At 49.2% G+C, this 15,121-nt stretch overlaps 1 protein-coding gene across 1 annotated transcript in view; it reads right to left on the bottom strand.

The window, feature by feature from the left end:
* Positions 1–15,121, bottom strand: part of Plb1 (phospholipase B1) — a 127,855-nt gene that overhangs the window by 38,637 nt on the left and 74,097 nt on the right. The window contains exons 28-40 of the mRNA XM_077791736.1: positions 14,927–14,965; positions 14,326–14,386; positions 13,439–13,497; positions 12,450–12,523; positions 8,701–8,744; positions 8,073–8,181; positions 6,657–6,708; positions 6,189–6,269; positions 5,569–5,634; positions 4,446–4,546; positions 2,358–2,439; positions 1,511–1,615; positions 110–205 (exon numbers count right to left, since the gene is read on the bottom strand). Coding sequence (XP_077647862.1) covers positions 110–205; positions 1,511–1,615; positions 2,358–2,439; positions 4,446–4,546; positions 5,569–5,634; positions 6,189–6,269; positions 6,657–6,708; positions 8,073–8,181; positions 8,701–8,744; positions 12,450–12,523; positions 13,439–13,497; positions 14,326–14,386; positions 14,927–14,965 — 969 coding nt within the window. The remainder of the gene's footprint in view (positions 1–109; positions 206–1,510; positions 1,616–2,357; positions 2,440–4,445; positions 4,547–5,568; positions 5,635–6,188; positions 6,270–6,656; positions 6,709–8,072; positions 8,182–8,700; positions 8,745–12,449; positions 12,524–13,438; positions 13,498–14,325; positions 14,387–14,926; positions 14,966–15,121) is intronic.

Raw genomic sequence — 15,121 nt, 5'->3', positions numbered from 1 at the left:
ATCAATTTCTACAGATGAACGAGCCACTGCTGCCCTGGGCCAGGCCCCATTCTATAGGCGCTGCAGCTCCACTGTAGACTAGAGCCCCAGGGACACTCACTTATCTTACCATGTTGACCCAAAGGGCTCTGGAGAGCTGGGAGTGGAATTTCTGATTTGGGTGGATGCAATCTGGGGCGAAGAAGGACGTATCCGGAAGCCCATTCTGGAAGAGACAAATATACTTTCTCAAGATCTTATTGGGTCAGAGGGAGTCATAGTCCGTTGATCTCATCCCTGGGACTGACCAAGCAATGCCTTCCTCCTGAGAGGGCTCCAGGTCAGGGCCCTAGGGCCTGCTCACCTTAAGAGGGAGATGAGTGCAATACCACAGGTGGGGAGCTTCGGGTGATTCCGACCTCCCTCTCTTCTTTCTGGCTCCACAGTTCCCCCTTATTTAATTTTTAAAATGTTGCTTTATTTTTCCGCACACTTGTATAACACTCCAGCCTTGACCAGCTAGGTGGGAAAAGCTACTTCTCAGCCTACAGGCCACTGGTCCTGCTGGTCTCCATGGGGAGAAGGAAGCCAAAGCCTTGGCGGGCCTGGGCAAAGCCTGAAGCAGGGCAGGGTGCCACATGACTCCAGCTCCTCTCTTGTGGCATGTGGGATATACAAAGTGTTCTCCTTCTGGCTTCCCTCCAGTTAAGAGAGTCTCTTGGGATGAAACCTTTATCTCTCCATTCACAGATCTCTTTTGTTCTGAGTGGAAGCCTCAGGCCTTTGCAGGGGGGTGAAAACATAATACCAGAACCCTACTTTATTTTTATTTACTTTTTGGACTGGGGATTGAACCCAGGGGCGCTTAACCCCTGAGCAACATCCCCAGCCCTTTTTATTTGTTATTTTGACAGGGTCTCTCTAAGTTGCTTAGGGCCTTGCTGAGGCTGGCCTCCAACTTGTGATCCTCCTGCGCTAGCCTCCTGAGCCACTGGGATTACAGGCATGCACCACAGGCCCTGGCCAGAACCTTACGTTATAACTGAAGGGATGTATGAGAGAAAGATGATGTGCATAGCAGCAAGTTAATAATGCGGAATTGGATACCTTTGAATCTGGCCTTTCTGTCCCTTATGCCCTATCTGATTTGGGGCAGGACACCTCCCATCCCTGCAGCCCTGTTTTCTGGAGATGATGATAGGCAGTTGTGATGATTTTACCTACGGGAAGCTCAGTGCCTGGCATGTAGTAAGAGCTCAACACAATGGAGCTCTTCTCAGGAGCTATGGGGACTCCTGTTCCGTTCCACATTAGGCTGCCTCTGAGAATGTGGCTCAGGTGTTCAAGGACACTGAACCTGCCAGAATAGCATCTGGAGAGCTCTCCGTGCATTTCCCATTCTACACACACACACACACACACACACACACACAGAAGAAGCATGTAGCATCTCTTCCTATGTCCTCCCCTGAGGGCACCTGTGGCTGGCCCTCCTTTGGCCCCATGGTGTGTGCAGACAGGGAGTGTATACCTGCAGGATGGGGAGCCGCACGTTCTGGAAGAAGGGCTGCAGCACCACAGAGAAGTCCTCCCGCGTGTCATAGCGGCCTGAGTTCACCAGCTGGTGCATGCTGCTCTGGGGACACATGCACACATGGGGGCCTTCAGCACAGGGTAGTGTAGGAGCTGGGGGTATGGGCTGCGTCCCCGCCCTACTCTCCCTGGACAGCAGAGCTGACTCAGCCCAGCCCTTGAGAACAGAAATGCGCACGATGGCCAATCCCTTTCTGGAGAATTTGGATAGATCACATTTTGGCTTTGGTTTTAAGTGGTCTGCAATATCTGAGGGGCCGGGCAGGAGGTCCACGAGGAATAGACAGCTGGGAAGAGACTCCAGGGGGCCCAGGCTCCCAGCCTCCCTCCTGCAGCCTCCCTCCTGCAGCCTTCCTCCTGCAGCCTCCCTCCTGCAGCCTCCCTCCTGCAGCCTCCCTCCTGCAGCCTCCCTCCTGCAGCCTCCCTCCTGCAGCCTCCCTCCTGCAGCCTGCCTGTGGGGGCGATTGGGAGCAAGGGGACTGAGAATCAGAGGAACAGGAGCATGTGGGCCTCTAGGGTGGTCCACAGCCATGCAGGGCTACTGGCCAAGATTTGGGTTAAGCTCAGCCATGAGAGCTTTGCCACTGGATGCCATTGGGATGGCTCCCACAGGGCACCTGAGACACTCAACCAGGCGAGGCAGAAGAAGGCGCCCAGGGTGACGTGTCTCTCCTCAACCCCTGCATAGCTCTTCCTTCCTGCGCCTCCCCTCCCCAGGGCCCTGGGCCGTGGTGTCAGAGTGACCTGGGGGAGAAGATGCAGGGTGGTGCCCTTCTCTGTCTCACCTGATAGGCTTGTGTCAAGGCCTCCAACCTGGCCAGCTCGGGGGAGTTCTCCCGCAGGGTCAGGACACAGTTACACAAAATGCTGCGCAAGGAAGAGCAGAACTCAGAGCCCACACTCGTTCAGGGGCCGCTCTGGCTGCCTGGGGTCAGGGTGCAGTGGCTCACTCAACCCCTGGTTTAGGAGCACACGTGCCTTGAGGCTCCAACGCACCTGCCCAGGGGCAGGTTTTAAGGGTACTGGAGGGGGGCTGGGGATGTGGCTCAAGCGGTAGCGCGCTCGCCTGGCATGCGTGCGGCCCGGGGTTCGATCCTCAGCACCACATACCAACAAAGATGTTGTGTCCGCCGAGAACTAAAAAATAAATATTAAAAATTCTCTCTCTCTCTCTCAAAAAATTCTCTCTCTTCTCTCTCTCTTTAAAAAAAAAAAAAGGGTACTGGAGAGAGTGTCTGGGGAAGAAGCTGGAAGAAGCATGGGCCCATATTCACACGGTGCCCGCACTGGATGGCAGTGCTGGGCCTGCAACAGACTATGAGAGAGGACTTTAGGCCATAAGGATGCAAGGTTTGATTTTTTAAAAAGTTAAAAACGCATCCTCTAGTGTTGGAGCAGGAGTTTGGGGGCTTCCGATGCTCCTACCCTCAGACACCTGCTTCAGTGCCACGCCGTCCCCTTTTGTTTTATATGAATTTGTTCACATTCGTCCATCCTTAATGTTAAAAGGAAAGATTATAGATGCTCCTCCACCTACGGTGGGGCTGATCCCAATGAGCCTTTGGTAAGGTGAAATAGCACGTCAGAAATGCGTTGTTACGGGGCTGGGGCTCAGCAGTGGAGCGCTCGCCTTGCATGTACAGGGCCCTGGGTTTGATCCTTTGCACCGCATAAAAATAAATAAGTGAAATAAAGGTATTGTGTCCAACTACAACTAAAAAATAGATATAGATATAGATAGATATATTGAACAACAACAACAAAAAGAAGTGCATCGTGGGCATCTAACCTGCCCAACATAACAGCTCAGCCACACCTCACTTGTAGCATGTAGGTTGTTTCCCATGGTGACTACAGTACCCTGTGGGCCATGGTCCACAGCTACACCCAGAAGCACCCGAGAGTGTGGTACTACATGCCACCAAACTCAGAAAAGGTCAAATTCAGAATTCCAGGTATGGTTTCTTCAGGGTGTGAATCACTTTTGCATCATCATAAAGCCACTAATCCTAAGTCAGGAACCAGCTGTATGTCTTTCTTTCTTTTTTAAAAAATATTGTTTTGGGCTGGGGATGTGGCTCAAGCAGTAGCGCACTCGCTTGGCATGCGCAGGGCGCTGGGTTCGATACTTAGCACCACATAAAACTAAAATAAAAGATGTTGTGTCCACTGAAAACTAAAAACTAAAAATTAAAAATTCTCTCTCTCTTTAAAAAATATTGTTTAGTTGTCAATGGACCTTTATTTTTTAAAATTTATTCGTATGCAGTGCTGAAAATCGAACCCCGGCCTCACACATGCCAAGCAAGCGCTCTACCATTGAGCCACAACTCCAGCCCCAGCCAGCTGTGTTTCTAAAGCTCTTAGCACAGTGCCTGGCACACAGTAAGTTCTGTAGAGTTTGTTAAATTGCTGGAGGTGTGCATGAGGCACGAAGAATAGTGAAACACACCATGTACCTGCCACCCAGTGGAAGCCGTGAACAATTCCAGTTTGAAGTTCCCATGTGTCCCTCCCAGTCCTCTTCTTCCCCATCAGTAACTGACTTGTGAATTTCTTCCCCCACTCTCTTATGTTTGATCACATACACGTACCTCCCTGGGTGTTGCCCCCTCATAGTCTGGGTCTCCCAAACACCAGCCCTGTGGCTCCTGGTGTCACAGAAGTTCCTACCTAGCACCTTGGGATCAGGTGAGTGGAGGCTGGGTCAAAGCTCTATCTCCCAGAAGGGGATGATTCTGACACAAGTCCTCTCTTATAGACATGGACACACAGACAGACCAAGTCACAAAGGCCCGGATGAGTCACTGCTGCATGGGGGCCAGACCATGGGGTAAGGGTGTCTCCAGCCCGGGGCTGTCAGCACTGCCTACCTGGCCTGCTGCATTGGGCACTTGTCTGGGTTCCCCAGGAACACCTGCCGTATGACACTGGGCTTCATGAAGTCCACAAGGTTGACCAGGGCTCTGGGCACCTAAGGGCAAAGCTGCAGATGAGCGAGGGGCTCCCGGGTTTCCTCCTCAAGCTGCCTCGGGCCCCTGAGAAGTAGGAGCCAGTTACAAGTTCCCTTTAGACCTCCAGGTCAGTGTATCTCTTGGCTGCAGTTCTGAGAGAAATCTATACAGGGCCACCACCTAGGACACTACATGCCCCACTAGGGTGTGGTTGCCCGGTGGGCTGCAGCAGAAGTGGCCCCTCCTGGAGCCAACAATCAATGCTGAGAACTCAGCTCTGTTCAGCCTCATTTAGTGAGCTGACACCGGTTGGTTCTATGTTTGGTGAGACAGGTGATCTGTTTGCCAGGCCACTGGCCCTTGACCAGTTCCTGCTAGCCCAACCTGGCCTAACTCTGCTGAGTAGGCACAGGGACTCAGCCACTCAGCAGAGCATCTAGTGGTCATAATATGCCCTTCCTGGGCAGCCAGGGCAACTTGCCCTTGCCAGGAGATGGCAGTTGGGTAGGGGGACACAAAATGGGTATAGAACCAGATAGGAGCTTGCTCTAATGGCTCAGAATGCAGAGCCCAGATTATGTGTCACTCAGCTGCTGCCTCCAAGGAATAGTGGTGGGGGGATGCACTGCCTTCATTTCTTCAAAACTGAGATCCTGCCTTACGCAGCAGCGCATGCCTGCAGTCCTAGCGACTCAGGAGGCTGAGGCAGGATGATCATGAGTTCAAAGCCAGCCACCGCAAAAGCAAGGCGCTAAGCAACTCATTGAGACCCTGTCTCTAAATAAATTACAAAGTAGGGCTGGGGATGTGGCTAAGTGGTTGAGTGCCCCTGCATTAAATTCCCGGTACCGTTCCCCCCCCCAAAAAAATAAAACCCTCAGATCCTTCTGGATTAACTCCACATAGAATGAAACATGCTTGGGAGTGGACTTCAACCTCTGGACAGGGAAGGAGCCTGTGCTCTTGGCTCTCTCCTTGAAGGCAGGGGGCACTTCCACCATTCTTTCCCTAGCTACCTTCAACCTTGGGAGCCCCCACCCACCTCTCTGTGCAAGATGTCCAAGGCATTGCGGAGATGATCCAGAAAATTGGCTGCAGAATGCAAATTCTGGAAAGAGACAAGGGAGGAAGAGGAGTTACTGGTTTGGATGAGAGTGTAGAGGGGCAGTTGTAGGCTCTTCTGCTGGCTCTAGCCCCAGGGACTTGTTCTTCCTGTGGCCTCCAGAGAGTGACTAGCTCAGCACATCAGAATCGGAGCTGAAGAGGTGACTGCTCGCCATTGTCAAAGACCAAGCAGCCAGAAGACAGGAGCCTGCAGCCCGAGCTTTAAAAAGGAGCAGAAAGTGGAGCACCCTCTCCCAACTGTGTGGTGTCTGCAGATTCTTCTCTGAGATCTTGAGTTGTAAGAAAAGGGAGAAGATGCACCATATGTCAGCCACCTGCTGCCTTGTCACCTGGGATATGAAGATGGCACTAGGAACCCCAGGGTTGTAGAGTCAGAAGCGGGCATGCACGAGTATGTGTGTGTGTGTGTATGCGTGTGTGCATGCAGATAAAGGTGTGGTTGGACAGTCCTCGGGTTGGTTCTAGGGATTGTTCTTAGAATCTCCAATCTAGTCAAAGTCAGGAGCAAGGAGTAGGCACAGACCCCGCCCCCATTACCGAATCTGTGCAGTGGTCACATAGATCACGGGCTCCAATCAGCACTGTGATGACCTTCCAGTCTTCATGGAAACTGATTCTCTACACGGAGGGAGGGAGATGCTTGATGATTTCCAAGAAACAAACAAAAACATCACAGCTCTAAGAAATCCATTCGACCTTCTGTGACTTCCTTGCCCACTTGAACTTATAGAACCAGAATCTCAGAGCTGCTGGAATTTTAGAGGTTTATTTATAAGACACAGGATCTTAGCATCAGGAGGGACTTTCACGGTCACTGTGACCAGCAACAACCCTTTCCCCACTGACATAGCGTCTTTGGACAGGGATCTGCACTACCACTGTTTGAGTGCCTCTGGTGACAGGAGTCTCACTGCTTTACATGGTAGACTGTTTTATCTGGGGGCAAATTTATTGGGTTAGAAAATTAATGTTTATATAAACAACCTTAAATTAAATCTGACTCACGTGATCATCTTTCATCTTCTGCACCAGAGTCTGGGCTTGGTTTGCAAGTTGCCTGAGAAAGAGAGAAAACTCAGTCCTTCTGTTGTAGAACATGCCCTTATTTTTTCTCCTAAAGGATCTAAACTAGAGGCTTCTATGATATCATCCCTACTGCATGAGCTGGCAGAGATCCTAACGCTCAAAGACTAGAATCTACTTGCCTCTTCTAGAGAGTCATTATAACAAATTATCATTTGAAAAGCCAGATATGTGTTTATCCTAAAGTCATAGTTAAAAGTGCGGGCCAATTACATTTGTTGCTCACAGTCTCCTTTCTAGAGCTTCACATGCAAAATGTCTTCTAGGATTCCAGGCTAAAAGCCACTTGTTTCTTTTGAAACACTTGCAAGACTATAGACCTTGCAATTAGTCCTATGAAAGTTTTCTCATGTTTCCTCTTTCCCCTCTGGCTGCCAGGAAATTGAGAGTTTGATGTTCAAGCCCAATAACCATAAAAATGCTCACACAGACATAATTGTTTCCCTCAATGGCTATGATTTTTCTCTTACGTTAAATATATTATTTTTGTGAATTTATCTAAATGCTTCTTTTAGAAGGTGGGGAGTAAACACATAGTCAGCCTATGCTTAGGGAAGGAATTGGTCCTGGGCACCTGACCCCCACTTCTTGTTATGTTCCTGAGTGGCATACCCATGGAATGACTACCTCCTGGGATATGATGGTGGGACCACGTGTCCTGAGCTGCTCTGTTTCCTGAAAGAGGCTTCCCAGGCTGTTGAGCATATCTGGGGGCCCTGCCCACCAACAAGAGGGTCTAGGCTTGAGCTAGATGATCATGTGACAGAGGCTCAGGTGATTGAGACAGGAGACCCAGGCTTCTGGGGCCTCCAGGAGCAGGCAGAGGGCCCCCTTTGGAGACCATCACAAGAGGCCAGGCAGTTGTGCCTCAGCAGCCTCTGGGCATCTCTACTTCATTTCTTGATAGCTCCATAACAGGGTGAGGGAGAGGTCATGCCCTGGTGCCCAGGGGCCTCCCAGGCCGAGGTTCTGTTTGCCTATCACTTTGGTGGGCTTTGCCTGAACTTTTGGGGAATTGCCACTTCTGAGGCTCTGGGAAGAGTGGATTTCTCCTGCACCACTGTGCTGAGGTAAGTTGTAAAAACTGGGCAAGTTGGTCAGTTAGTTCAGCTCTTAGAGAATGCCACACGTGAAGCCTGGCTGGGCATGGGCAACTGCTGTGGAGAGCCTTCCCAGGGCACAGCCTCTCCAGCCTCCCTGCTACCACCTTGGTCACAGGGACAGAAGGGAAAGTGGCCTTGGCCTCTGAAATCATTGTGCACAGAAGTGGGCAACGTGATCTCAAAGGGACCGTGTGCCTCCTCTGCTCCCCCACTTTGCCCACGCCCCACGCCATACTCAGTCTTGGCTCCAGGAACAGCCTGGTTGAGGAATGCATTTGTGTCATTGGCATCACCAGTACCCACTGCGTAGCCTGTGAGGTTTCTGTTAAACTCCCGGAGGATATCTGAAAGAAGAGGGGTGGACAGGGCACAGAGATCTCAGAAAGGAAGGCCGGATGTCCCCTGCAGCCCAGGATCCCCACAGCGAGGTCCCCATCATCTTCATGCTTCCTGGGGAAAGGCAGGAAGGCCACAAGGCTTGCAGGGAGATATAAGCTAAAATGACTTGATGATAGGGACAGCCACATCAACAAGAGCACTTCACTTAAAAAAAAAATATTTTTATGCAATTCACAGTGAAGTGACGGGCCCCTGGCTGATCTGTCTCAGCATCCCCTGAGCTGCTGAAAAAAATTAAGGCTCATAATGTTTGGTAGCTCACCCTCAGTCACCCCATAAGCAGAAAGGGGACAGAGCTTGGACCCAGCCACCTGGCTCCAAAGCCAGTGCTCATTCCCCTCCTCCAGCTGCCTGCCCATGGCCTCCCCTCCTACTTCAATGGCGGTTCCTTTCTTAGTGGGGTGCTCTCAAGAGGCCTGGGGGTCAGAAGGAATGAGCGACTCAAGTCCTTGGTGGCTACTTACTAGGTAAGGTGGTCACGTTCTTCAGGGAGCCATCCCCGCCTGAACTGGAGGGGGTGAGAAGTCAGTAAGGGAGAGAGAGATGGAGTCAATACCTAAGAATAATTTAGATTTTCTATGTGGGTTCTTTCTCCTCTCTCCAGCAAGCCTATGAGGTAGATGTGACCATGTCCATTGTGCAGAGTGAGAAACTGAGGCACATGGAGGTTAGTTAGGTTGCTAAAGGTAACTCAAACCTAGCCTGAGCTGGAAAACTTTAGAACCTAGATAAACTCTTCTCTGCCCAGTATTAGGTGCATTCCACTGGAAGGTTCAGAGGGAGGCCAGAATCACTGCTTTCCAATGCCCAGTCTAATTTCCTCCAATTAAACCTTCAGACATGTTCTAGAATATTTCATTTCTTTTCATTTGTTTGAATTGAGTAAATGTACAAGAGGTAAAGAGAAAAATATTTCTATTTAACAAAATATGATGTTCAGGTGTATGGTTTTTACTATTATTTTTCTCCTATGCCTCTTTCCCCAATCCCAAGATGTTATTCCAGGACAATAGGTTTTCAGGGCACATCTAGCCCACCTGGAGAGGCTTCTATAGGACAGGCCAGCAATCAGTGGTAGTTGTTCTTCATTCAAGGAATACTTGGAATGAAGTTGACTGTTTTGTACCAGGCTGGTCAAGTGCTTAGTTCACAGGCTCAGTGAGCAGCCCAGGTGGTGGACAAAAAGAAGCTGAATCAGGCCTGCCCTTCTATCTTGCTCTCTCCACCATCCCCTCACGACCTATGGTTGGGCATTTGCGCTTCTTTGGATTCTTTTCCAATTCTGTAGGAAGCCGCTGTTTTAGTTGCTTCCTGAACCTTCTTTCTTTGGACCAAAAGCACCAAATCAGAATATTTTACATTTGTAAGAAAACTAAATCCACACATGGCCTCCATTCACTGCCTTCTAACTCTGCTTTGTTCCCCCCCCCCTCAACAAACACAAAAACATGGACATGTACATAAACACACACATCAAGTACTTTCTACTGTCATTTTTGATTTAAAGGTATTTTGGTGTTAAAACAAGTGTAGTGGCAGATGAAGGCAGATGATGGTAAGAAAATCTCTCCCTGATCTAGGAGAAAATAAGACAGTCACACAAGTAAATATGGAGGAAGAAAACTAAGCTGTCATTTTGAGCTATGGAAACAGGACAGGAAGTAGAACCATGTCAAACAGCTCGTCTTCATTAGGCCCTTCACTGAATGTAATTTCTATGACACTCTGAGCTCAACGGCTAGGTTTTGTTCCCCTACAGAGCACTACAGAAAAGTAAGTGGATGCTTGATAACTTTTGTTGAAAATTAAACTGTTGATTAAAAAAACAAAAACAAAAAACAAAAAACAAAGAAATGCATTTTGTTTTTGGTAAGTAAATTTTATTTTGGTCCATTGAATGATCCCAAACCGGCCAATGTATTTCAGTGGAAGAAAAGGCTTTGCTCTAAAGACCTCTGACCCACCATGTTGGTTGGGGAAGCTAGGGGAAGTTGGAAGAATCCACTGGTGCTTGATCTCACAGGTTAAGGGGCCTTGAAATATTCACAACCAAACCTCTTCTGTAGGTCCTGCTCACAGCCACTATCCCCCAAGAATCCTGGGTCTACTTCTCCCCTAACTCAATGAGGTCCAATCTTTCTACTCTCTATTTCCTTGGTGGAAGAGGATCAAACTACATTCTTAACTTACCTGGAATCATTAATTGCCTGTTATTTACAATCTAGAATCTTTAATGGCCCCAGAAAGCGGCTTTTCTCAGATCAGTCATAGACATTTCTCAGAAATGTTAATAGATATTACAAAGAGTTCTGGAATTAAAGGAACAGTTGGATCAAAGGAAACTTAAATAGATTTTTCATGAAGCACTTCTCAGAGCCTTTTATATATATAAATTCTCCAGAGGAAGGATTTGGTAGGTTATGTTTCCCAATAAATACAAAGGAATTTTCCCTCTTGGATGGAGTTAAAAGTTCCCTGGAACACATTCTGAGAAACACTAGTCTATCTGGTCTACCAATATTCAATCTGACTCTCAGCCTCTGACCTGGAACTTCCATCTTTAACATAGGTTCATTTGGGAGCAGATATTTGAAACACTTAGGACAAATAAAGAGTTTTGGGTAAGGGATAGCAGCCATTGATCATGGGGCACTTGAGTTGGCACTAGAAAATTCAGTCATTTCACTTGTTGGAAGGAAGAGAGCAATGACTGCATTTTTCTACGGCTGCAGAGAGAAAGAAACTTTGAGCAGAAGATTGCCTTTGTACCTGACCCCTGGGAGCCCAGAGAGTTGAACGATCTGCAAAGTTGGGCCAATCACCTCACTTGCCCGGGTCACTCCACAAGGTGCAGCTTACCTGCCTGTTGTGTGATTTGCCTGCTTCATTTTCTATTTTCCCACATTACGATGTGAGGTCACTGCCCTCTTTAAGTGGAGACCAAGGGTGGTCACCCCAACTGCCTTTTCTGCCTTGTAACAAGCCCACTGTCTCTCCCTGTGGTTCTTCCTTTTCTTCTAGTCTCAGTAGCAATTTGGGAGAGTGAGGAGTAATCCAGGCTGTTTTGTCCTCAGACCAGACCATTGACTGGGCTAGGGACACGTGGCAACTCAGGCACCTGGGAGCTGGAAGGCACTGACCTCAGCTGTAGGGGAGGAGAGGTTCTGTTCTTGTGCTGAGGACACCCTGTCCTCCCCGTGGGTGGCCACAGGCTGTGTGATGCTCCCTCTTCTGCCCTGGAAGAAGAGCCTTTCTCTTTACCTTTCTCTCTGGGACTGTGCTCGGCTCTGGCCAGAGAACGGTCACAGTCCTGATCACCCCACCCTATTCCCTCTCATTCTGGGGCTGATATACATCACATGACTTCATGTGAGGCAGCAAACACCTTCACGTGCCACCCACTGCTCATCTGCGCTCTGCACTCTCCTGGCTGCCTTTGGTCTAGTTGCTTTACAGATAAATTCTGAGCTACTTGCAAGAACTGGGATTATTTATTAGGAAAGAAGGAAACTTAGGAATCCCCACATCCACTGCTCACCCAACACCTGCATTCTCTACTCCCTTGTCTGGGTGCCCTTCTTGTCTCTGCTACTTGTCTAATGCTAATTTTTCTAGAGGTGCTGGGTATCACCATCCCTGGGAAGCCTTGGGTATCTTCAATTTTTAATGGACACTTATGAATTGGGCACGTACAGCTCCCTCCCTCACCCACATCACCTCCTAACATTGTGACAGCACCAGGTAGGCTCAGGGATGCCCGTTGCTTGTGACTTTATCTCAGAAGCTTTGTGTACAGATGTGTACATAGACACAAAGGAAAAGGTACAACTACTGAATGACATGAATAAGTACACGCAGACAGAGACGGAAGAGCATCGACATGTACATGTAGACACGGAAGCAGGCAGGTGGAGACTCAGGGATTTGGTGTCTTTCGGGTACATTTCCTGTTGCATTTTCTGTCCCAGGAGTCTGATAAGAACCTTGGTTTACTTTTTCTGTGCAATTTAAAAATAAAAACATAATCAATGGTCAAATCACCTCTCCCTCCAGCCAATGTTCACACTTTACAGTAAATCTGTTTTCCTGCTGAAAGCCCTTTCCAGACCTACCTAGTCCCTGCTCTTTGGGATTTATGTATTTACAAGAAAACCCCCCACCCAACCTCCAAAACAAGCTCTGAGAATGAATAAGTCTCAAAGGTTAACGTTACCTATATGACAGTCCCCGATACTGTGTGGTGACATCGAGGAGGTCACCTGATTTGGAGCCGATTCCATTGCCAGCCTTTGGAAACATAGCAAATCCACAGAAAAAGCAGAAAGTCAGAGAAAAGGGAAGCTGTGAATTCCCAGGGCTTCTGAAGACACATTTCCCAGGGCACCATAGCAGCAGGAGCAAAGCATGAGATCCAGAGCCAGAAGACCCAGGCTGCCATCTTGTGTGGCTTCCCTGAGCATGACTGCCTCCTTACTGAACTAAGGACAAGCCCTGCTCAAAGGGGGATTTGGGGGCCAAGTTGGATCAGAGTTGTAAAAACTCTTTTGAACACTCTCAAGTACTTCAGAAATAACGCAGAGAGACTGTTAATAATATTGTTCCCTCTTTATGCTTCTCAGTCCTTTATGAACATGAAGAGCTCCTAGACTTGAGCCACTGTGGTGGACAGATTTCTCATAAATCTCCCATTTCTCCTTTTTGCCTCCAGGACGTTCCACAAGGCAGTCACAAAGGTTTAAGAGTGCCACCAGAGAATGGTGCTCCGGGATGGCAGCCTGGACCAATGGCTGGGCATTCAGGAGAGCTTTTCCTCTACGGAGGTGTCCTCTTGCCCATGCAAAGAGGAAACAGATGGGGGTCGGGACGAATCATCAAGCATAATCCAGAGGGGAAAGAGCACCCACACAGGCAGGTTTAGAATTTTGAATGAAAATGACATATTTTTGCATATGTTTTAAAAAAAGTGTTGGTGAGTGTTCAAAACCTCTGCTGATTGACACATTTCAGTTCATTCCTGGAAAAGATTTCCCCTGCACTTCTGCTTGAAAAAGTAATTGCAAAATTCAATCATTGCCACTCTCTTGGACTGACAGAGCCAGGACAAAGGAGCAAGATTGTGCAGTGAGGGTCCTGGAATGAGGAGGAAAGGAACCTGGAACTGGCCCAGTTGTGCCCAAACCTCCCGGGGCCCAAGGTCCTTACAGTCAGAGAATCCCCCAGAGCAGCCACCACTTGGATATCTGCGGGCCTCAGGGCATGCACTGGAAAGATAAGCAGACATTCTTGAGTCTGCGGGAAGGAAGCTGGAGTCAGAGTCTAGTGCTTTTTGCTTTAAGCAAGACCAGAAACACAACCTACATGTACATTTGGACCATGCAGGATTGGGCTTCTGTAGTGCCACAGAAGCGGAGGTTATATGAAGGAAGTTTCCCCATAACTCACCTTGGACCTATGACAGGGGAGAGGGCAGAGAAACCAAAGGACAGAAGGGGAAGGAAGGATGGACAGAGTAGGATCCACCACTGTAGTGCTAATGGTCCTGTGAGAGGTCAGCTGTGGCCTGAGTGCACTGGACCATCAGAGGTGAGGAACTGGGCCTGCATACAGCCCTCTTAGAGCTGGGTTTTGAATTTCCACCAAGAATCTGAGTTAAATCATGTGGGGCCTTTTCCTCTCTCACTCTTCTCTACCCCCCTCCCCAATCTCTTCTGAAGAGCCCAAGGAATCTTCCAGGCCTTACTGTAGGCTCAGTGACTGCAGAGCCTAAGGTCCCAAGTCCAAGGAGGAGGCTTTCTCGTGGGACTCCCTGGCCTACCCTCTGAGCTACACCACACTACAGGACTGAGCCACCCCCTGGAACCTCACAGGCTTCTCCACCTGTGCCCCCTCTAAGAGGTGACGCAAACAGCTCCTAGCATGACACTGTCATAGGTCATAGGAAGGCAAAGCAGGTACACACCCCAGATAGGAAGCAAGCACCAGTCACAACTGTGCCATGCAATTAGCTATGGAAAGTCTGGCCAGACTGCTCACGGGTATGTAAGTCCTTGTGAAAGGGCCCTGGATCCTGCTGTGTCGTGGGGGCATACCTGAAGTGGGCGGTGATGCAGAAGGGATTCTGTCCCTGCATGGAAGCCAGGTCCCATGGGCCTAAGGAAACAGAATAAATCCCAGAATCTCAGAGTTGGAAGGGTCCAGAGAGGCCGGCTGGGTACCAAACATACCCATAGGACTTTAAAAATAATAAAAGATCTTGGGCCCTACACCTGGGAAAGGGTCTCAAAAGGGCATCTGAAGTTTCCCTAGGTGATTCTGAATACCAGCCAGCTTGAGATAATCTGTAGTCCAGTTCAGACTCTTCCTCCAGCCAATGAAGACTTGGAGCTTCAGTATCTGCGCCCAGGACACCTCGGCTCCTGCCCCGGTTTTGTGAGGATGGGTGTCTCCATGACATCCTGATGGGCTGTGGTCTGGTTGGCTGGTTTCCTGTTCAGCCATTAACGATGGACTTTACTGTGCCCTCTACCCTGGCTGCAGGTGTGGACCAGTGAATGGTCTTTATAAAAGGGTGTGACCCTCCATTCCCTAGGCTCTCTGTCAGGAACTGAACCTACCCTGATGGGCCAGTTCCTGCTCAGGAGCTTCCTATCACCCTGCCTGCTGAGCCCAAAGAAAGCAATCAACAGATACCTGCATGCTGTTCTTGGACGTGCTCAGAAACGGCCAGACCTGTGGGAAGAGGGGCACAAGAGCAGCGTGTTTGCTTTCCTTCTGTTTACCAACCTGCAGTTAGTGTGAACCTGGATGCACACCCTTGGCCTCCCCCACTCTACATTCCAATCCCAGGTTCTGCCAGCCAGGCTGTCCACTGGGGGTTTCTTACCA

Source organism: Urocitellus parryii, chromosome 12 (genome assembly GCF_045843805.1).
Source record: "Urocitellus parryii isolate mUroPar1 chromosome 12, mUroPar1.hap1, whole genome shotgun sequence".
Classification (NCBI taxonomy): Eukaryota; Metazoa; Chordata; class Mammalia; order Rodentia; family Sciuridae; genus Urocitellus; species Urocitellus parryii.
Note: the sequence above shows the minus strand (reverse complement) of the source record. Positions and strands in the feature narration are given on the sequence as shown.